Source organism: Phyllopteryx taeniolatus, chromosome 12, assembly GCF_024500385.1.
Source record: "Phyllopteryx taeniolatus isolate TA_2022b chromosome 12, UOR_Ptae_1.2, whole genome shotgun sequence".
NCBI classification, from domain to species: Eukaryota; Metazoa; Chordata; class Actinopteri; order Syngnathiformes; family Syngnathidae; genus Phyllopteryx; species Phyllopteryx taeniolatus.
This window is the reverse complement of record NC_084513.1, coordinates 10,278,350-10,301,619: the sequence shown is the minus strand read 5'-3', so window position 1 is coordinate 10,301,619 and position 23,270 is coordinate 10,278,350. Positions and strand designations below refer to the sequence as shown.

Genomic DNA, 23,270 nt, shown 5'->3' with positions numbered 1-23,270 from the left:
ATAGTTTGCCGATCCACTCCGCAAAAGACATTTACTCTGCGTCCCCATCGTGCACAGTATATTGGAATCCAAAAGCTAGTTTATTTTTAGGCTTGTCACGTGTCTTTTGACGTAGTATTGGAAATAGCTGACGGCCAATAAAGTTATTTAAATTTTTTTTTAAAAAACATGGTGGTGGTGTGGAACAGATAACACGTCTGAGACAGGCAACACGTCATGCCCGGATCAGACTACAAGACAAATTAGCTCTTTCATGATTGCACTGTCAGACTACTGCAATAAAATCTTGTATTCCGATACCACCGCATCCCGTTTTTTACGATCATTGGGCTTTATCTTGTCAACTCAAATGCGACCAGATACATTCGTTACCATGGCGACGACAACAAGGTGGATCGCGTGACGGTATTATAAGGACAAAATGGGGAAAAATGTGTGTTGGTGGTCACGGGTGCTCAGGACAGGAGAGGACGTTCGTTTAAGGCTCGCTTGAGGTATCTTCCCGTACTTTTAATACGATACGGCTCACAAGCAGGCAACAAAACGTTTTGTAGCCTAGCAAGCTAGTGCTAGCACGAACGGTTGGACGTAAACATGCTGCCGTTCTGTCGAATGATGCTCTAAAGTTTCGGTGTGGGTGAAGTAATTTAATTTCAAATAATTTAATTACAGTAAGTTAGCACCCATTATTTCTGTCATGTTGTAATGTTGGTTTGAACTGACTGATTAGAATACACGATCTGACTAGAGCGGTGATTTCCAACCTTTATGGAGCCAAGGAACATATTTTAGAATTGAAAAATCTCATGGCACACCAACAAACAAAAATGTCACAAAAGGTGGATACATTAATTACTGTATTTACTTCCTGCCATCTAATTGACCATTCATTTGTTCTGTCTGTCACTATGCCTCACTGGCATAAATAGAGGAACAAAGATACATTCATCCATCCATTTTCTGAGCCACTTCTCCTCACTAGGGTAGCGTGCGTGCTGGAGCCTACCCAGCTATCATCGGGCAGGAGGCGGGCTACACCCTGAACTGGTTGCCAGCCAATTGCAGGGCACATACAAACAAACAACCATTTGCACTCACATTCACACCTACGGGTAATTTAGAGTTGTCAATTAACCTCGCATGCATGTTTTTGGGATGTGGGAGGAAACCGGAGTGCCCGGAGAAAACCCACGCAGGCACGGGGAGAACATGCAAACTCCACACAGGCGGGGCCGGGATTGAACCGGGGTCCTCAGAACTGTGAGGCTGACGCTCTAACCAGTCGGTCACCGTGCCGCCAAGATTCATTATTTATTGTAAATATAATTTTTTGAGCAATTAAGTACAAATATATACAGTAAATGAACAGGTCATTTAAATAGACACATTCCTCCATCTTGTGATCGGTTATCATTTTTTTAAACTCGGTGATCGGCCCCAAAAATCCTGACTGGCCTCTAAGATCGTGATCGTGTAAAGCCAAATATATATATATATAAAACGTTTTTTCAAAACACAACTTTTAATGTTTAACAGTAACCTTTCAAGATTTTTCTTTTTTTTGTGGCCTAATATAACTGTCAGCTTTAGTGCACAGATTTATTTTAATGGAAAAATAAGGCATTTACCTGGCAAACCAAACCAAATATTCTACTTTTGTGACAAACAATATATTGTCTTTTGGGGGCAAAGTATATCATTTTTGTACCAAAACAACTTTTTGTAGTCAACGAATGTATTCTTTTACAAGTATTGCACTTTAGTGTCCAATTATAAGGCTCTCCAGAACAAGTTGGAGAATATCCCCAATACTTTTTGTCGACGTTTCCAACGTAGAATTTTCTCGAGAGAATCTTGTCTTCTGTCTTTAAGTTCATCGTGACTGTGGAGCACTCAGCAGCAGCAGCAGCAGCAGCCACTTAAAGGCTCTTCCGCGGTGCCATGGCAACCTCCACTGAGCGGCATGCTCGTCTCCATAGCAACCTTTGTGCGCGGGTGTGACCTCGTTGGAAGTGAATGCTAACGATGGAAAAAGACGTACCGTTTTTGGGTGCAATTGAGTCTTGTTGACTGCAACACTCAGTTTGTTCACTTAAAAGACAATAAGTTGCATTACTAAAAATATCAGAAAGTAATTCATGTTATGAAAAACACATTGTAATTTCAACACTAAAACGTTTGAATGTGACAGTATTTTTTAAAAGAAAATCTTAATATTATGAGAAACACATTTTCTTTTTTTCTGTAGAAAAAATGAATTATATGTCGGGTGAAATTTTTGGGGTGAAAATTCATCTTTCTTTTTTTCATATTACGACACTAAAATACAAAGAGAGAGAAGACTATTCCCAGAGCAAAAGCAGATATATTTGGTAATAGACTATATGTTATAATACTTTTGAAAAATGTTTTGTTGTTGCTTTAAAAAAAAAACATTGTTCTCAGAAAGTAATTACAACTTTTCAGAAAAGTTGTTTGTAAGAATGATTTTTTTTTTACGAACAAGCAACAATCGTTTATAAGAAAAAGGTTTGTTTTTGTTTTAAATTGATTTTTTTTCTTTTTGATTACAATTATATTTTTAACAGAACATTTGTAATTTTTCCATCCATCCATTTTCTGAGCCGCTTCTCCTCACTAGGGTCGCGGGCGTTCTGGAGCCTACCCCAGCTATCATCGGGCAGGAGGCGGGGTACACCCTGAACTGGTTGCCAGCCAATCGGAGGGCACATACAAACAAACACCCATTCGCACTCACATTCACACCTACGAGCAATTTAGAGTCTTCAATTAACCTGCATGCATGTTTTTGGGATGTGGGAGGAAACCAGAGTGCCCGGAGAAAACCCACGCAGGCACGGGGAGAACATGCAAACTCCACACAGGTGGGGCCAGGGATTGAACCCCACTCCTCAGAACTGTGAGGCAGACGCTCTAACCAGTAGTCCACCGTGCTGCCAAAGATACATTATTTATTGTAAATATATTGTTTTGAGCAATTAAGTACAAGTATACAGTAAATTAACAGGTAATTTAAATAGACACATTCCTCCATCTTGTGATCGGATCAGTGATCGGTTATTGTTTTTTTTTTAAACTCTGGGATCGGCCCCAAAAACCCTGATCGGCTCCTTTCTTTTCGCTTCTCCCCCAAAACGTGCAAAATTATAACAGAAAATGTATTAATAAAAAATAATACATTTTCCATAGTAATAGGTGTTTTTGAAAATATTTTTGTTAGAAAATTATACTGAGAAAACGTACACTATTACAATAAATAGATGTGGGGTGAAATGTGCAATATTTTAAGCATAAAATGTTTTTATTTAAGACTGGAAAATCTGAATATTGTAATATTACTACCGTGACAATGAAACCATATTCTTAAGTAAAAAAGAAATACTATGACAATATATATATATATATATATATATATATATATATATATTTAGATTGTATTACAGTGAAATTGTGAAGTTGTCTAGGACTTGTCTAGAACTTGATGTTATTGTAGTTTTTGTTTCCAAGATTTAATGTACGAGTACTCCTGTTTATTTATTTTTTTTTTAGAAAAAGCTCCAGTGTAATATTTTCCTAGAGCACAGGGTCTTTCTCTCCCGTGGTGAGAAGAGCAATTGTGTGTTTGGCCTGGAACATAACGTCATCTGGTGCAATGGGCTTTTAAGACACTTCATTTTACACTATGAATCGCAGAAAATCCAGATCATGTTCAATTGTAACCTGCACACTTGATAAAAACTTGCAGGATGGGCGCCATGTGGTAATTGCCTTTTACGTCAACTGTGCTGCTGCTCTGCTTCCAGCAGGGGGAGATAAAGCTTTGCTTTTCAAACACACCCCAATCAATCGATAGATAGATCAATATTATGGATAAAAATGTGTTGTTCTATATAGCAATATTACAAGTCTAAAAGCTATTTTTTTAATAGCTTGAGTAAAAGAGTCGCATTTATTGAGTAAAACAGGTGTTTTTATAGAGAAAAACGTATTTTTTAGAGAAAAGGTGTGTTTACCACCCCCCCCAAGACGGTTTCTATTGATTACAAGAAAACATATCTTCAGGAAATGTTCCTTCCATCATTTAAAAAAAAAACAACTTATGTAAATGTTTTATTTTTTGTATATTTGTGGGTTGGGAATCACTTTTATTTTCAGTTGTTTTCCGAGAATAAAAATGCTATTTTACAAAATAAAATGAGAATATTTTTTATAGTTTGGGAAAAAAAGTATTTTTTCAAGAAAATATTTATTTTCCTCAGAAGAACGTTGCAAAAACAACAATGAGATTTAAAAAAATAACAATATATTGTTTTGGTATGCAGTTGAAAAGGTTACACTTTTGGATATGAACTATTCCTAATATGATAACCTGCAGCGATGGATAATACAGTGGAACTTCAATTTGATGGACCTCGATTTAACGGACTTCTGATTTAATGGACAGAAAATAGTGTCCAGTTAGAACTCAAGATGTCCCCTTTCATGCACCAGTGAAGTAAGTTTGGAAAAACATCAAACATTTTAAAGCTATCTTTTTTAAATATGAATTTACAATACTACTCGACGTGCCTACGTGGCGGCCATGTTGGAATGGCAAAAGAATCAACAAAAACAGTACAACAAAAATATGATTTTTAAAATGTATTTATTTTTATTAATTTGAGGACGACCCTAGTGAGGATAAGCAGTTAAGATAATGGATGGTTGTTGTTGTTGTTTTTTTGCACAATATGTATCATGTAATCCATTTGTTGTCGTGACGTCCTAGTGATCACGTGACCTATTCGGTCGCTCATTGGAGCTAGCTCTTGGCGTGGGCGGAGCTCTGCCTCGGCTCGGCTGTCTGCGAGTTTTCCCTGTCACTCGAGTGACACGACCAGACGGAGAGACCGAGCGTCTACCCGGCGGAGGTCGCGCGACCGAGGAGGAGAAGCCGAAGAAGACTCCAGATGGGGCTCGGCGCGTCCGGATTGACGTCGTCCCTGCACATCGTCATGCTGGGCCTGGACTCGGCGGGCAAGACGACGGTGCTGTACCGGCTCAAGCTCAACGAGTTCGTCAACACGGTGCCCACCATCGGCTTCAACGCCGAGAAGGTGCGCCTGCACGGCGGCGTCGCCTTCCACGTGTGGGACGTGGGAGGCCAGGAGAAGCTGCGGCCGCTCTGGAGGTCGTACAGCCGCGCCGCCGACGGGCTCGTCTACGTCGTCGACTCCGTGGACGCCGAGCGACTCGAGGAAGCGCGCACCGAGCTGCACAAGGTCAACCAACACAACACCCCCACACTCGCACCGACTCGTGTCTACACACAGTACACAAAAACAACACTTTGGGAAGATGTTGGAGTGGTCCCCTGAAAACGCTTATTGGTGGTCTATGCCTGCTTATCAAATTGTTGGAGTTAAAAAGATATTTTTTTTCAACGCAGTTATAATAGGACTCAATTATCTGCAGATTTTCCAGCTCCGCGAATAGCGGGGGTCCACTTTACTATTATATTGCCTGCCTACAGGTGTTGATGCACCGTTTGTGTTCAAATATCCATTTGAATCCCTTAAAGCAGCGGTGGCAAACTCATTTTTGCTGCGGGCCACATCGTAGTTATGGTTTCCTTCGGAGGGCCGTCATGACTGCGAGCATATATACAGTAAATGCACAATTGCTTCATATTAATAGATATACACAAAAAAATCGATGAATAACTATATTTGAAATCAGAAGCCAGTAAAAAGTTGTTAAATCAGTTTATTTTGAAATGGGGATTGGGAACAAACATTTTTGTAATCAACATTTTCAAACGTGAAGACGATTTGCAATGTTCTTATTTTAGCAAGAAACATGAAGTCGACGCATTTGATTTGCTTTCGCGGGCCACATATATTGATTTGGCGGGCCGGATGTGGCCCCCGGGCCTTGAGTTTGACACATGTGCCTTAAAGGATTAAAACACTGCAACTATCAGAGATAATTGTTAGCAAGTCCATGGCGTTTTCCATTATGTGTTAGCATTAAGAGTCGTGACTTCAAGGGACTGCTGCATTTTTCCTATGAAGAGCTTCCATTTTTAAAACTCCTGCTTGATTTAGTTCACTCTTGTAAATTCCCATGAAAGTTCTTAACTTGTTGACTTTTGCACACATGTAGGTGACGCGCCTGCCTGAGAACCGCGGCGCCCCGCTGCTGGTCATCGCCAACAAGCAGGACCTCCCGCGCTCGCTCCAGGTCGAGGCCATCGAGCGTGGCCTGGGCCTCGGGGAGCTGGCGCCCGCCACCCGCTACCACGTGCAGCCCGCCTGCGCCATCATCGGGGAGGGGCTGCGCGAGGGCATGGACAAACTCACGCACATGATACACGACCGGCGAAAAAGCCTCGCCGGCAGCAAGCGGCAACGGCACAACCCCAAGTGACGAGAGGAGGAGCCTGGCTATGGTGATGTCGTCGCTGTGATGACACTTATGACAGGGGGAATCCTGGATGTTGTGATGTCATCACTGTGATGACATAGGCAGTAGCGAGACTCACGTACACGCACTCTCACATGCAGAGTCACGCATGCATTAATAAACACTCTCACACATGCTAACAAAGGGTTAAGAAAGGGGGTGATGTCGTCCCGGTGAGGATCAGGAAGCAAAACCAAAGCAGGCGGGCCTGTTAATGGTGGACTTCCTTATATGGGCTTCCTCATCTGGACTTCCTTATCTGCACTTTGCTAACATGACAACGCTAACGTGCTAACCAGCACACCTGTGCGTGTGTGGACTGAAGTTTTTGGAGAGTATTAAACAGTTCAAAGCCAGATTTGAGTGTTTATTTGTCGCTACATATAAAAAGCTGCACCGGCCGACCTCCATTTCAGAATCAGAATCAGCTTTTTGGTCAAATATGTTGCAAGACACACAAGGAATTTGTCTCCAGTAGTTGGAGCCACGCTAGTATTGTTTGGATTCTGAAGCCATTTTGGCTATGTTCACACTGATCTTTTCATGCAGTCGTTCACATTACAAAAACAAATGGGACTTGTAATGTGGATGGAATGAGTCCGTGACGTTTCACGCATGCACACAAAACAGGACGTCACGTGACACGAGGCGTGGCCTCTTGCCTAGGTCTCATTTGTAGAAAGTAAGCGTAGGATGTATTCGTGGCAATTGCAAGGATTTTGTGCAACCAAAGTCAACATTTTCTTATATTTTTTAGTTTTAAAGCATCTTGTTTTTGCCACTGACTGTTTTCTGCTCCTACGCTTGTCGCGCGTGTCTGTTTTGTCGAACAATTGTAACGTTTGTCACCTTTTGATGACGTATAGGTCGGATGAGCAACCAGACTGCACTTGCATCGAATACATATGAAAGAGGCCTGGGTCGGATATTAAAAAAAAAAGAAATCTGAATTGCACTGTTAACATTGACGTGAAAAAGTCAGATACACGTCACAAAGGACAAAAAAAATTAGAATTGACCTGCAACAAAGTAATTCTTTCGCAGTCATTAATTGCCTTCTAAAAAAACAGTGAAAAATGAAGTTAATCAATTGTAATATTAACAAGTAAAATGTCAAAGCAATAAAACAGTTACTAATAATACAAATGTAAAAATATTTGAATTGCTAACATGCTAGCAAAACTTGTTTTTTGATCAAAGAAAGAAAGGATCTTTGTCATCTACACACACGTCGCCATCTCGTCTGTCACTTCATGTGTGTGCGGACGTGTGTGTTTAACAGAGGAGCGATGAATCTGTCGGCGTGCTGCCACAGTTTAGTCTGAGAGTGAGAACACGTCTCAATGTGGACACCCAGCAAACCTCTCTCTTTCTCTTCCACACACATACGTACACACATGCTTTTAAAGGGTGCCTTACAAAAGTGAAAAAGTAACTGTAAAATTAGACTGTAATAGTAGTTTTACAAAAACAAAAGTTGTTTCTGCCAAGAAAAAGATTTTTGTGGGAAAAACAAAACAAAAAAAAGTTAAAGATATAATTTATGTCTCGAAAAAAAATATATGTTCCCTCCAAAATGTTTTACTATTTTTTTTTCCTCAGGGTTGGATTCTCCCTAAGTATAATTTCTCCCTGAAAGTGAATTTTTTGAGAAAGAAAACATATTTTTTTTAAAAACTTAAGTTTTATTTTTTACTCAGAAAGAAAATGCCATTTTTCAAAAACGCATTTACGTTTTGTGAGCTGTTTTATTTGTGAGAAAAAATAATTGGACTTTTTCTTTTTCTTTTTTCTTTTTTTTTAACAAAGTTAAATTTTTGTCCGTACGAGAGAAATAGTTAATTTTTTTTCTGAGAAAACAAATATTTTTGGGTATGGGAAATTCTATTCTTTTAGAGAAAATATTCTATTTTAGTGAAAATTTGGTTCTTATTTTTTGTGAAAATTTAAGAGAAAAGTAAATGTTATGTTGCAATAATTTCTTCAAGAAAATTAAATTAGTAGTTTAATTATAAATTCAGAGGGAAAAATACAAAATTGGTTTATGGGGAGAAAAAAAACCCACACACTCTGTAATAATGTGTTTATTGGATAGCAATAGCTGGAGCGCCACCAAATTCGATCATGTTTCTTTGATTCATTGTGTGCTCATGCTCGAGTTTACATTGTCGTCGCTTGCTTCCTGTGGATTTAGCACATTTAAAATCAACGTGATAGCTTTTGATCTACTTTTACATACAAGTGTAAAAGCAACTCCCTCTGTTAAGACTTTAATAACCTCAATTAAAGTGTAATAAAACACACAAATGAGACGTTGGTTGAGTGCAGAGTTATCTGGAGGGACGGGTGGGTCGACTGGGTTGGGGGAGGGTTTGGGTTCAGAGATCATGCTCAACGCATACTGGGCAGGGGGCTAAGCCAGCTACAGTTTTTGACTTTTAATTCTCTAACGTTTACTTGCTAAATGTTTCAGAAGGTTGGAATTCTGGAAATGCACACATACAGACTCAAACACATCTTAGGCTGCCTTTCATTAATTGAAAAAAATATATATTGCAAGAAAATTTCTAATCATTTGAGAAAAAACTTTTCTTTTTTTCAGAGAAAGTTGTATTCCTATAGGGAAAAAGTTCTATTTTTGAGTCAAATGTTGAACTTTTTGAGAATTTTTTTTTTTTCAAATTAAAGGAGTTGCATTCTTCCACTAGATGTAGAAAACAATTGTGGGGGAAATGTATTTTTGCAAGTATTATTTTTGTATTTTTGAGATTTATTTATTGAGAAAAAAGTAGTAGTTTAATGGGGAAAAGTGTCATATTGTGAAAATTCCAAGAAAAAGTGAATTCCTCTGAGAAGTTTTTTTTGTTGAGAAAAATACTTCAGATTTAAAATGTTATATTTTTTCATTATTATTCTGTCAAGAAAAAATATTCCCTCCAAAACGTAGATTTATTTTTACACAATTTTTAAAAAATAAAAAAGAATATATATATATATATATATATATATATATATATATATATATATATATATGTAAACGTTTTCTCCCCCAAAAGTTCAGAAAAAGTAATTTCTTTCTTTCATATATATATGTGAAAGAAAGAAATTACTTTTTCTGAACTTTTGGGGGAGAAAACGTTTTTGCTGCAATAGAATTTAATTTTTCAGACTTCAGAAAAAAAGGGATATTTTCCAGTATTACAACAGTATTAACTGTATTTTTCCAAAGATAGAGTTGGATTTTTGTGCGACAGTTTTATTTTCTGTATGAAGGAATAGTACCTTTCCCAAAAATAAAAACATTTCCAATTTCTTTTTTTTTCTGAAAAAAAGTAAAACAATTTGAAGGATTGTGTTTTCAATATTATGAGTGTATGATCGTAATTCTACAACAAAAAAAGTTGAGAGAAAAAAATGACTATCTTTCCATTTTAAAGAGAAAAGATTTCATCCAATTGTGAGGAAAAGACGCATAATTTGTTTCTTGTTTTAGTGACATCGAAGAAAGTTAAATGAATAATGAATAATATACCGCTTGAGAAATCAGGCTTGTGAATACATCTGCAGTGTGTGTGTGAGCCTCAACGTCAATTGCGCTCCATTGTCTGCGCCTGAAAGCCGATAGATGGGTTCCCATGGCGACCGGTCAGCTGGTTCTCGTCCAGCTGTCGGCGGGTGTGGGGAGGAATGCCAGGACCCCCGACACCAAAGTGACAAAAAGCCTCACCTCACGCTCTGCGGGAAATAAACGATGAAAAAAGAACATCAAAGCAGTGTTCGACGTACAAGACTTCGTAGGAAGTCAGCATTTGCTATTCGTTGCCACAAAAATGCTATATTTTGTCATAAAAGTGCAATATTTGTGCATAAAAATGCAATAGTGCGTCACTAAAGGATCCACTTGGCCTGTAACCTATATTGTTCTCGAAAAGACTACATTGGCCCAGGAACAGGAAAAGGCTAGATTAAGCAGAATTTAGTTTTGTGGCTTAAAGTGTTTTATATTTAGCCACAGAAGTGAATTATTTGATCACAAAAAGTAGATCTTTGGGAAAACAATGCAAAGTTTTACCCAAAACACTTTAAAATATGTACACTGCACTGTCACAACACTTACAATTGTCCAGAAAAGTGGTAGATTTGCACACAAATGCATATTTATGATCCAAAAATTCAATTTTTGGAGACAAAATTGCACTAGTTGAGAGAAAAATCACACACATTGGTATTATTATGATTATGATTATGATTATTATTATTTGTTGTTGTTGTTGTTGCTGTCGCGACAGTGATGCCCGGATTGGACTACAAGACAAATGTGGTCTCTCGTGATGGCACGATGTCAGACTAGGGCATGTGCAACAGCCCGTATCAGGGGGTCCGGTACCCCTTTCAAGACCCCCTGCCCACTAATATGCAGTCAATAAAGTAAAGTAGGGTTATGATGTGCAGGTCACATGATCCAAGTCTCACAAGTCGGGATGGTCTCCTCTCCTTTGTGGAACATTCCGCAAGATGCCGGAGAAGTTGAAACAGATCCTCGTCGTCATTTTTATTCTCAGTCAGCGTAGTCGTGTTGCAACAAGTGTGTGTGTGTGCGTGTGCTAGTCTCATTTGTGGACTTTTACATGAGTCATGTAAGGACAACCTGTGCAATAGAGTGCAGTATGTTCTGCATGCCGTTGGTCAACTTCCTGTGTGACGCGTTTGCATTACGGGAAGAAAAGAAAAACCACAAGAGAAGATTGACTCCGAGATTCGAACCCAAATTTCACACACGAAGCCTCGTTTAAAACCCTGGCTTCAAATTCGAATTTGAAACCCAAGCCCCTGTTCAAACCTTCAACAGTTAACCCTGGATTGAAACCCCACTTCATTCACTTCTCCTTGTCGCCTTTCCCAGCTGCCTTCATCCTTCATCATCCTCATCTTCATCCTTGTTGCCGTGGCAGTGGGGAGGGGGGCGGGGGTCGCCTGTCTGGAGGCTAACAAACCCAGCGGGAGCTCCTCTTTTCTTCTCTTTTTCATCAAGCGCTAAGTGAAGCCGCCCGCCACCATTGGCACAACATCAGTGGGTTTATTATCCTTCACACACGCACGCACGCACGCACGCACGCACAGGAAGTCATTCAAAGACAGGCAGGAATTCCACAACATTGTTATTGGAGGCTTGTGTGCAACATCAAAAACACGATACAGTGGAAGTGGAAGAAAACAGAAGAAACCACCAAAAGATGAATTACCTTCATTCACCAAAGTGTTATGAAGGGAAATTGTGTTACTATTTTATTTATAAATGGTTTATTTGCATCTTTGAAGATGGAGAAAAGCTCAACACTATAGAAAACCTATGCATTAGTTGTAGTGGGCCCATTTTTTTTTCAACATCCACTCTTCTTACGCTGTTCACTTTCACTCCTTTCTTTGTTATTAGCTTTGTGGGTCAAGCCCATCTTCATTTGCAGTGTTTGCCGCGGGCCGCTGAAAAATGGACGGCGGGCTGCAAATGGACAAATGTACACGACAACGACAGCGACATCGTGACGTATCGTATCGCGTTCAAAGTCGGATATTCCCTCTAAATGTTGACAGTGAGACACCAGAGTGACAAAGTTGAAAGTACGATCAAAGAACTCCACAACGGGCGCGCTTGAAGTTGTGCGTCGACGTGGCAAAACAGCGAGCTCGCCAAAATGGCCGCAAGAATGCGCTCGACGGGTCCGGGCTTGTCCTCTTAAATGCGAGCACACGTGACGCACACGCTGCTGTTTGGACATAAATCAGAACCTCAAACACACACACACACACACACACACACACTACTGTAACACGTATTGTGTATTGTATGAGTTTTGTATGAGAGTGGTGTGTGAGAGGACTTCCCTGAGCCATTCAATGGTGTGAGTGAGAACATTTCAGTTGCTCGTCTCGGTAGCTCTCAGAATGGACAGAGACAAAGACAGCAGATAAATATGCATTTCCTGACATTTAATACAATGATTCGATTGGTTTGAGGTGAAATGTTGACGAAAGAGAAGTGAGCTGCGAATGTGGTTGCTGTTTTTGTGACTGCACGTGTGAGCTGCTGATGTGTTGAAGACTGCAAAGTTGCGACCGGCTGACAAGTGAGGACAGAACAAGACCGGACACAGGAATGTAAAAGGAAAAGTTGGCCGAGGGTGACCTCTAGTGGTGGCTACTAGTCATACACTCATTAAAAAGAAAAGGGGATTCAACGCTTTTATAAACGTACTTGTTTTAAACAGAATTTTTGTCATGTGTTTCATGTTTTAAGAATTTTATCCTCATTTATAATTTAATAATTGATATTTACATATATCTTTACATTTCAATTACATCTTTAAAAAATTACCTATGAAAATTATATGCGTCATAATGTTAAAAAAAAGTATTTTTTATTTATTTTTTGAATTCACACCAATAACACCATATATATATATATATATATGTGTGTGTGTGTGTGTGTGCGTGTGTTTGTTTGTGTGTCTGTGTGTGTGTATTTATGGGATTTGTACTATTTAATTGTTTTAATTGTTTAATACATTTTGATTCATGCAGAAAAATGTGAATGTTTGTTTTTGAATGATTTTCTTAGTTTTGATATAATTGCATAGTTAGGAAAATTATGTGGGGGGGGGGGGGGATGGTTCTCACCAATTTAAAAAATGTAAATCATATTAGTCAAGCCAGGTTATTTATATACATATCTCTGAATATACATATCTCTGAATATATTTATTTATTATATTCCTTTTTTTAAAGTTTTAGGTATAGTTTTTATTTTAATTGATTGAATATCATTTTAAATGTTAAAAAGTTTTATTTACACTTTAATTATTAAAATAAATACATTTTACAATAATAATAATACAAATAACAATATTAACGTTGATATCAATGATTAATAAGTTAACAATTACTATTAGCACTTTGAGATTCAATGTTGTAGTGAGTTACATACAAAATAAATTTTTAATTATGATGATAAGTATAACAGCAATAATAACAAAAATGAACTATATTACACGATTGAGTGAAAACTCTGCAGCTTGGCCCCGCACCATAAAAAAAAAAGTAAATAGGCAGTTGTCCCCCTCTGCTGGCCAATAAATAATATTTTTTGCATAATTTCCTCACTTTAATGTTTAACATCATGCACACAAACGTAAATATCAGACAGAGATAACTCAAGCAAACATAAAAAGCATGTTTTAAATGGTGATTTTATTCATTAAGGGAAAAAAATAGTTCAGCTACCTGGACCTGTGTCAAAATAATAATAATAATAATAATAATTGTATATATAGGCGGCACGGTGAACGGCTGGTTAGTACATTTGCCTCACAGTTCTGGGGTCTGGGGTTCGAATCCCGGCCCCACCTGTGTGGAGTTTGGATGTTCTCCCTGTGCCTGCGTGGGTTTTCTCCGGGCACTCCGGTTTCCTCCCACATCCCAAAAACATGCATGCAGGTTAATTGATGACTAAATTGCCCGTAGGTGTGAATGTGAGTGCGAATGGTTGTTTGTTTGTATGTGCCCTGCGATTGGCTGACAACCAGTTCAGGGTGTACCCCGCCTCTTCCCCAAAAATAGCTGGGATAGCCCGTGACCCTAGCGAAGAGAAGCGGCTCAGAAAATGGATGGATGGATTATGATATATATTATAGATTGGATGTCAGCATTTGGATTTCAGATCAAAAGATGAATACGAGACAAAAGTTCAGAATTCCATCTTTTATTTCGTGGTATTTACATCGAGATGTGTTAAAGAAGTCATGACAGAGCACCTTTTGTTTGAAGGCACCCACTTTTTAAGTGAGCAAAAGTATTGGAACAGGCATTATTACATTAACTTCAAGTGAATAACATTTAATATTTGCTGGCATAATTCTTACTTGCAATTACTGCATTGACTTCATTTTCATTTTGAAAAATATGATGCACTGAAAGAGATGCTTTCATTCTGCAATAGCTAAAAAGTTAAAACGTCTCAAATTATTATATGAAGGGGGTTGTGTGTTCATATTTACCTACGTTACAGATGATCCTGATTTTCCTTCTTTTGAATTGTATTTGTTTCGTGTAAATTTGTTCGATGTGTTACCGCAATTTTCCAAAAAGTAATTTAGATATAGAAGGAATAAACTACTGTCCAGAATTTTAAGTGTGTCTTAATTTCAGACTTCTACAATTGGTTTCAGCGATATTAAGAGGAATCTTATTTGCCGGGAAGCAGTGACAAAGTTTTTCAAATTCTGTATTTACTCTTTCAACTATCTGATGATAATCTGGATTAGAGCGAAGAATACAGTAGTTGTGTCATCGCAAACTGACATCTAACTGCAATAATAATAGGTTATGCTTATTAAATACATTTGTGGAGGATAGCAACATGATAAGATACAAAGCGTTAACATAATCGTTTAGTGATTGGCAGAAGGGAAATTCTTATGATTAGGGTTAGTGTGTTACAGTCAAGGTTAGGGTTCTCCTCGATGTCATGATGAAATGACTTGTGGTCTTCATGTATGTTTGTGATCAAAATGTGCAGGGTGTAGTAATGCACTCCACAAAGGTTCAGTAATAAAACACACAGCAGAGATCAAAATCCAAACGCTTCCATGCATTATTTTCTAGTTAGAGTCAAGTGTATTCTGCCACCAACTGGTTGTGCTGGGGGTAGGAAGAGGTTGTCATGGTTACACCGTTCTTCATTTATCGGGTGGCATGGCTCACATTCAACACGACATATGCGACGTCACCGTTACGCCTTGTGCCGTTATGGTACGACATAGTAGAAGTATATGCTGTGCCTATAAGTACGGTTTTAAAAACACACCGCGGAGTTAAAAATCCAAACACACACGATTGACGTCGACAAACAACCTCATCATGTCAACATTATAAATAACAGTCACCTTTTTCAAAGCGATGGCCACAGAAAGAAAGCACATTGGTGGTCTACAGTGTGTTGTTCCCCCAGGAAGCAGGCTGCAGTATGTGCAGAGTGACAATGTGTTTAACAGCTCTTCTAAACCACGGGTACAACCACACATATATCAAGGGATTCAAACAGGAGTTCATGTAGTACAGATTGAGCACGTGCGAGGCACTCGGCAAGCTGTCACCGGCTAGCGTGACGCAGTAGTACGGACAGAAGCACATCAGGAAAACCAGGACCACGACACCAAGAGTCCTGGCTGATTTCAACTCGGATTTCTTTGCTCTCATAGGGAAGGACGGTCGACGTTTGCCACATGTAACACGAGAGCGCATGGCTCTCGCCTGAGAGACAGCAACCACAAACACCTTCATGTACAGAGTGATGATGATGCTGAGAGGAAGGATGAAAGTCATAATCAGGTCAAAAACTGCTGCGGTGTAGTCAATGTGAATAACACACTCCCCGTAGCATGAGGTATACATCCCGGGATGCACCAGATCATCCTTAATCAAGATGCTACTCAAGAGAAGAGACGAGAACCAGCAGAGACAAACACAAAGTTGAATTCTTCTCACGGTGACTCTGACGTTATAATGCAGAGGATTGCAAATCGCCACGTAGCGGTCAGCTGATATCAGCACCATGTTTCCCACCGAGGTGGACGTCACCGTGAAGGAGACGAAATTATACACAGAACATGGAATATCACCGTGAGTCCAGCAGGATTTTCTCAGGTAAATCTCACCGGGCCACACCAGGAGGCCCACCAGTAAATCGGAAACGGCGAGGGAGAGGAGAAGGAAGTTGGTGGGAGTGTGGAGCCGCCTGCACACAAATCAACCAACAAGCTGTTGAAACCACTTCGAATGATGACGCATCATTCCACACAGTCTAGTACTCTGCTCAAGTCACAATGCACACAGTTTCGTTGTTTCCTTGAGAGAAATGAGGCGATAACAATCATGAACAGCCTGCGATTAAATCAGTCAAACACATTACGGTTAGAGAAGAAGAACATGTGCCTGAAGTGGGAGATTGAGGTGATGACAAGCAGGTTAAGCAGCACAGTGAGAACGCAGCTGAAGTACAGCAGAACGGTCAAAAAAACACCTTCAGACCAACCAGACGAAGGCTTCCCGCAGGAGATGTTGGCCAGCTGTGGAAAGCAGAGCTCTGATTGGTCCTCGGTCTCCATGGTGAGGAAGAAGAGATGAGAAGATGGAGCTCTGGCGGCTTTCTTTTTTCAAGGTCCTCGCTTTATCTGCGCCGGTGACTTCGTCCCTCCCTTTGTCAGTGTTGCACTTCCTCTTTCGCCTTCCTCTGATTGGTCCTTGTCTTGGCCTCTTTGCGGTGTTGGTAAGCCCAACAATGACAGTTAGCAGCCATGTGAAGACGGTCATTGTCATATACCAGAAGGAGGCCAGATTAGGGTTAGCGGTTTGGTCCAGAAATTAGGGTTCGACACCAAACGGTAGAGTTGACGCAGGTGCAGATTTTTTATTTTTTTTGAATCCTTTAAAACATGTTTGATGTTTTTATACAAGAAAAGTAAAACAAAAAAACAAAAGAAAATCTCTTGGTCATGTTGTAATGTTGGCAGATTGTTTTTGTTTGTTTGTTTTTTGCTTTGACTTGAGAGTAAAAATTTGAGATACGTGCGCGACGAGCAGCGGTTTGGCAAATGGTTCGTGAACAGTTCTTCAAAAAAGTGGCTTCAAGGTGTTTAATGCCACTCCCAGTTCACGTTAATTGTCAAATTAAACAGAAAACAAAGACAATTACACACTGTATTTAAAACAACCACATAGCTATGCCTTAAGAAAGTCATCTTAACTTAAACAATGAAAAATGCCTTTGGCATGCTAATTGTTTGCATCATTAGTCGGAGATTTAGATCCCTTTAACAATGGATATTTGAACACGAATGGTTGCGCAACACATGTAGACAGACAATATAACAATAGTCACAGGCATATATTCTTTATCCTTTGCGAAAAATGACTAATGTTGCCGCAGCTTTCTGAGTCAGTTGTGAAGCTCTTCTTCGTGTGTGTCTGTATAACACGGCCTTCAGGTGGTCAATGCACACACACCAAAAGGAGCAGCACAATGTCCACTGAACTGAAGCAAAACATTTAGCAAAAAAAAAAAAAAAACAACAACAGTTTAATTCTTTAAAGTACAATACAGAGTGCGATTTTAATTATTTTATTAAATTAAAAGTCACATCCTTGTTGTTTTTATTGGGGGAGAGGAGGGGGGGGGGGGGCTTACCAGCATTTCCATTCAATGGAAAAAGATGATTTCAGACAGGAATTGTGAGTTATGAGTGTAGCGAGAGGATGAATTAAGCAAAATTCTATAAATATATAAAACAAATTTCTCAAGTCAATAACTGTAGAAATGATCCCTGAAAGTTAAGTTTAAAGTTAGTCTCCAGCCACACGAGGACAGTCATTATCATGCACCAGAAGGAAGCTGGATTAGGTTTGGAGGTTAGAGGTTCAACCAAACTAATTTGTGTTTTTGTCGTAGCGTGTAGGTCAGGCACGGTGGTTTGATGACTTGTCACAAATGCTCAGTATCAACCCTTGAATTGTTTGAAAATGTAACGCCTGCACCAGATTCCTTAAGCAACATGAAATTTGTTCGGCATGTCTATCATGAGTCGATCCACAAAAAAAGTCTCAAGAGCCCATGTTGTAAAACATACAATAAATCTGCTGTTTTGGTTTGAACTCTTGTTTAAGTGTTTGATCATTACCAAATTTGAAGCAGGTATACAGATGGGTGATGCCAAGTTAGGAATTTGACGGGTTTTGTCATAACGTGGAGGTAAATTCTTGGATTTGTCAAAAACTGCATGTAAATCTAAAACGTGTGGGTTTTTTTATGGCTCTTGTTTTGTGCTCTGAAAACAGAAAATGGCCTTCTCCTGCAGAAATGGAATTTGGGAAGGGTTAATAATAAAGCAAGGCCCTGTAAGTTAAAAAAAAAAAAAAAAACATTATTCAGATTCTGTTTTCGAAATGGAAATTTCAAGAAGCAACTTAGTAGTGAGATCCGTGGTACGCATAAAAAATACCTCAGGGTCAGAAACTCAAGTTACACATTTGATTTGTTCCAAATTCAATATCTAACATATTGGAATTCCTTTCTATAAAGTATCATTTCAAGTGTGCCTTGTGTGTTCCTGGAGGACACGCTTCCCCAAGCGCATCGGTCCACCATGTTTTTGCCGCTGGTTCACACATTGGACCATTAGTGTGTAATGATGACAAAGGCTTGCAATTAGAGGTGTGAAAATAGCACAACAACGTGAGGCAATGCTTGTGTTTCCCCCCGCGGAAAGACAGACAGACAGACAGACAGACAGACAGCAAGACAAGCTTGTTGTTCTTCATCAACTGGACAATGTTGAAAGCAGGATGACGTCAATGTTTTATACCAAAGACAAATTGACTGTTACAGTGCCTAACAACTGCCTTTTTTGATTATTGCTTTTTAATTCAGCCCCCTAAAGAAGTTTCACTTACCAATATGAAAATTGTTAGGAATGAACCCACAAAAGTCCAAACCATTCCTGAAAGCATACAGCAGGTCTGCCATTTTGGTTTGAGTAGGCCATTATTGGGCCTTTTTTGTTGTTGTTGTACTAGCTCAGAGTCTTTTATAGACAAAACTGTCTTAGAGATTTTATCTGATTGCGACCGAATTTTAAGCATGTACGGTATACGAGACAGATGGGCAATGCTAAATTTTATGTTGAAGCAAACATTTTAGGCTCGTTTTGAGCAAACGCAAACTTGTAGTTTTTTCTTCTTAATTAATTCACCCCCAAAGCCCATTTGATTTAGCAATATGAAATTTAGCAGACATGCTTATCATAAGGTCCTACTGTGAAGATTCAATATCTCCCCGACAACCCAGGCAGTGTAGGAACTCGCCAGGAAGGTGAAAATTGCAAACTCCCCTTCCCCTGGGGCTGGCCGACGGAAGCGTGGCTGCCATTCTACGCCTACGGCCCCTCACATCACCACCACACATCCAACCATATTCATTCATAGGCAATGTGGGTGAAGTGTCTTGCCTGGGGACACAACAACGACATGCGCTCGGGCGGGCATACGAATCGACGAGCCTCCGGTTGCAGGGCATAAACGCCGGCAGAGGAAAAGCAGAGCAAACGCTCAGCCTGGCTTTCCTTCAGCTATCCGGTGTCCGAACGGCAACAGACTTTTCAGGCCGAGATTTGGCCTGTACAGTCATTTTTGCACTCGCAGCCATTCAGCGAGACAATCAACATCTCTTATTCTTGCTGTTGATGGAGACTGAGGACCAATCATGAGATATTCTGTTGAAACTGTTTTCAGTTTTAAGCATTCATCAAGACATCATATACTTTGGTTGAGTCAGATTTGCTGAGAGGGAGGTGCAATAACACGTACCGTAAGTGGGATGTACAGACCATAAATCGAACCGCTAACACCTCCCCCTCATCGCATCCACTAAGGACCGCCGCACACCGAGCGACGTGGCCGAACACGACTGAAGTGTACCAGCGTGAAAAAGTTACAGTCGGAGGGCTCTATTTTCATAGACTGTGCAACGTGCGCTCAAGTGCAAATGGTGGCTTATCTTGATTTTCGCTCAAGTGCAAGGCTCATCGGCTTGTTTGTCAATTTGGCACAGCGATCTGCACCAATCTCTGTACACGAGCGTGTTTGTGCTTGCTGTATCTCTAGAGCCCTGCATAGGACAAGTTAGACAAGTGAGACAAGGATGTCCTCTTTCACCTTCTTCCAATGGACAACAACAACAACGAAAAAAAACTCTCGAAAGTTTAAAAATCACATTTTCGTCACAACTGATAAGACTAACGTACGGGCGTTATTTACCAAAGAGTCAACGTTTCGGTCACAAATTTCCTAACGATTTACAGTGATTTCAGTGCCCAAGGACATTTGGGCCGATTTGTGACATAAAAAGCGGCCTAAAATTCTTAATCCCTATCCAATTCTTACAAACTGGAGCTAATTTTATTTGTGTATCACTCCTCTAATTATATTGTCCATTTTGATATGCAGGTATTGAACATTTGAGTTACATCCAGTACCTATGTCTTGTCTTGACAGCTGCTTGTCTTTATAAAAGTCATCCTTGCCTGGTTTGCAGCGCCTATGTGTGCGCTCCATCAGTCAAATTCTTGCACTTTTCTTCGTGGCGATTCCTGTGCGCCACGAACTAAGCACACAGCTTCACCTTGAACTTAAGTAAAAAAATATTTAGCAGTTCAAACGTGGCATTCAGTATCCAGTGTTCTTTTTCTTAACGTGGACTGACATTTTTGGGGGGGATAGCCGGCCGGCATGTGCTCGCCTTTTGCCGTCCCCAGTCAGCACATGTGGACACATCCGGTGTTCCAAAATAAAAGCAACACACTTGTATTACATGCACAGAATGAATAATTGTTTGCTTTCATTTTTAAGGGGCATAAATCGGGCCGGATTTGGCCCGTGGGCCGTGTAATGCCCAGGACTGCCCTTAATCCTAACCCGATGGTGAGCCGTCTTTCTTGCTTTCGATCGTATCACAACAATTACGGAATCAAAACATTTTAGGGTGATGTTGAATATGATGCGAGCGTGAATATGTATTCATATGACAGTTGATGGTTCGTTGTGTGTAGCGTATGGCGCTCGTCATGACGTCATAGTTTGAGAACATTGACAAACTTTCATCCAATCACATGTTCTTGGGGGAGGTACAAGAACAAATAAATGAGGTGTACAAAAAAGAGGTTGAGGCAGAATGCTGTCTCAGCTCCCGCTTCTCGATGGAGACCGGGGACCAATCAGAGCTCTGCTTTCCACAAGTGGCCAACATCTCCTGCAGGAAGTCTCTTTCTGGGTTATCTGAAGGTGTTCTTTCGGCTGTCCTGCTGCCCGTCGTCTGCGTCCTCACTGTGCTGCTCAACCTGCTCGTCATCATCGCAATCTCCCACTTCAGGCACATGTTCTTTTTCCAGGCTTGCAGCTCCATTTCACACACGTTGCCTATGGCAAAATGTAGTATGGTTGTCTGTCCTTTGGGGCGCTGACATTGCTACTGATGTTTCTTTTTTTTTGTCCAAATGAGAACATGTCCTCTCTACGTTGGTGTCTTTTTTTTTTTCCCTTCTTGTGTGCAGGCAGCTCCACACTCCCACCAACCTCCTCCTCCTCTCTCTCGCCGTCTCCGACTTCCTGGTGGGACTCCTGTTGTGGCCCGGCGAGATCTACATGAGCACATCCTGCTGGGCTTTAGGTGATGTTGCATGCTTTTGGTATCATTTCCTTTCCTTCATCATCACATCTGCCTCAGTAGGAAACATGGTGCTGATATCAGCTGACCGTTACGTGGCTATTTGTGATCCTCTGCATTATAATCTCAAAGTCACTGTGAAAAGGATTCAAATTTGTGTTTGCCTCTGTTGGTTCTTGTGCTTTGTGTACAGTAGCATCATTTTGCGGGATCAGATGGCTCACCCCGAAAAGTGTAGCTCCTGTTACGGAGAGTGCGTTATTAATATTGACATTGACGGAGGGATTCTTGATCTGGTTGTGATTTTCATCCTTCCTCTATGCATCATTGTCACTCTGTACTTGAGAGTGTTTGTGGTTGCTGTTTCTCAGGCTCGAGCCATGCGCTCCCATGTCGCATGTGGCAAATTACAACATGCTGTCTCTTTAGGAGCAAACAAATCTGAGTTGAAGGCGGCCAGGACTCTTGGTGTTCTCGTTCTCTTCTTCCTTGTTTGCTTTTGTCCATTTTACATTGTTTCTCTCATGGGTGATTCAACCTTTTCGTCATCGGCGCAATATGTTCTTTACCTGTTTGATTTCAATTCGTGCGTGAACCCCTTTATATACGCCTTGTTCTACCCCTGGTTTCGAAGAGCTGTAACGCACATTGTCACACTGCGCATTGTGCAGCCTGGCTCCCGTGAGGTCAACATACTGTAGCGGTCAACATTACACTACTGCAGACTTCATCTCAAATGTACTTTTCTTTGACTGTGTGTACGTGTGTGCAGAATAATAATGTGATGATTCATCCAAGGAGAACAGCGGGCTGTTACTTATGGTGATGACGTTTAAGAGCATTGTTACCGCCAATATGACAATAAAGGGTGGAACCATATGCACTGAGTCCTGGTCTGTCACTTTTAACTCAAACCTCCCTTACCATAACCCATTAATATGATATGTGCAAAGTGATCCTTATCAGTCATTTCAAAAGGAATAATAATTACATGTCAAATAAATAAATAACGAGACATCAAAGCTGTACAAGAAAAACTCACATGCTGTGGAATAACACATCATAAGATTGAAAATCATGGAATTGTATTGAAGCCCCCAGTCTCAAACATTGACATGGTACATCCTACACTATATATTATAATAGAATATGATTAAATGCAAATGACATGAAGCCATCACATATCAAAAATACAACCTGTGATTAAACATACATTGAGAACTGAGCTACTAGATCAGGGAAATTCAGAGAATACAGTATCCTGTACATTAGAGATGACTTCAATAAGAAGGATAGAACAACGGTGTCAAACACAAGGCCCGGGGGCCACAGCCAGCCCGCCACATCATTTTATGTGGCCCGCTAAGGCAAATCATATAATTCATGTTTCTGTATCTTCTGTATCTGTATCTTCACCTTTAATAACATCGCAAGCATTTTTCTGATCAAACCCATTTTAAAAAGTAATTAAGTAATTTATGTCTTAATTTTCTTATTTCCACGTCTCACCTGGCTCTTGTAGGATTGACAGGATTTG

At 40.1% G+C, this 23,270-nt stretch overlaps 2 protein-coding genes and 1 pseudogene across 2 annotated transcripts; 2 read left to right on the top strand and 1 right to left on the bottom strand.

Annotated features, from left to right (window-relative positions):
* The first annotated feature begins 4,872 nt into the window (after window positions 1-4,872).
* LOC133486506 (ADP-ribosylation factor-like protein 4C) lies at window positions 4,873-6,821 on the top strand. The gene is made up of 2 exons (XM_061791783.1): window positions 4,873-5,282; window positions 6,166-6,821. The coding sequence occupies exons 1-2, from the start codon at window positions 4,971-4,973 to the stop codon at window positions 6,427-6,429; spliced, it is 576 nt and encodes a 191-aa protein (XP_061647767.1). The 5' UTR covers window positions 4,873-4,970; the 3' UTR covers window positions 6,430-6,821.
* Window positions 6,822-13,807: 6,986 nt separating this feature from the next.
* Window positions 13,808-21,123, bottom strand: LOC133487294 (trace amine-associated receptor 7e-like). The gene is made up of 2 exons (XM_061793657.1): window positions 16,453-21,123; window positions 13,808-16,255 (listed from the first exon to the last, which is right to left on the bottom strand). The coding sequence occupies exons 1-2, from the start codon at window positions 16,623-16,625 to the stop codon at window positions 15,448-15,450; spliced, it is 981 nt and encodes a 326-aa protein (XP_061649641.1). The 5' UTR covers window positions 16,626-21,123; the 3' UTR covers window positions 13,808-15,447.
* Window positions 21,123-22,496, top strand: LOC133487293 (trace amine-associated receptor 13c-like; annotated as a pseudogene).
* Window positions 22,497-23,270: the final 774 nt, after the last annotated feature.

Excerpts from the sequence above, each read along its gene's own strand:
- LOC133486506 (XM_061791783.1), top strand. The coding sequence starts at position 4,971 with ATGGGGCTCGGCGCGTCCGGATTGACGTCGTCCCTGCACATCGTCATG. Across the intron at positions 5,283-6,165 it reads CGCGCACCGAGCTGCACAAG|GTGACGCGCCTGCCTGAGAA; the intron begins GTCAACCAACAC and ends GCACACATGTAG.
- LOC133487294 (XM_061793657.1), bottom strand. The coding sequence starts at position 16,625 with ATGGAGACCGAGGACCAATCAGAGCTCTGCTTTCCACAGCTGGCCAAC. Across the intron at positions 16,256-16,452 it reads ACCTCAATCTCCCACTTCAG|GCGGCTCCACACTCCCACCA; the intron begins GCACATGTTCTT and ends ATTTGTGTGCAG.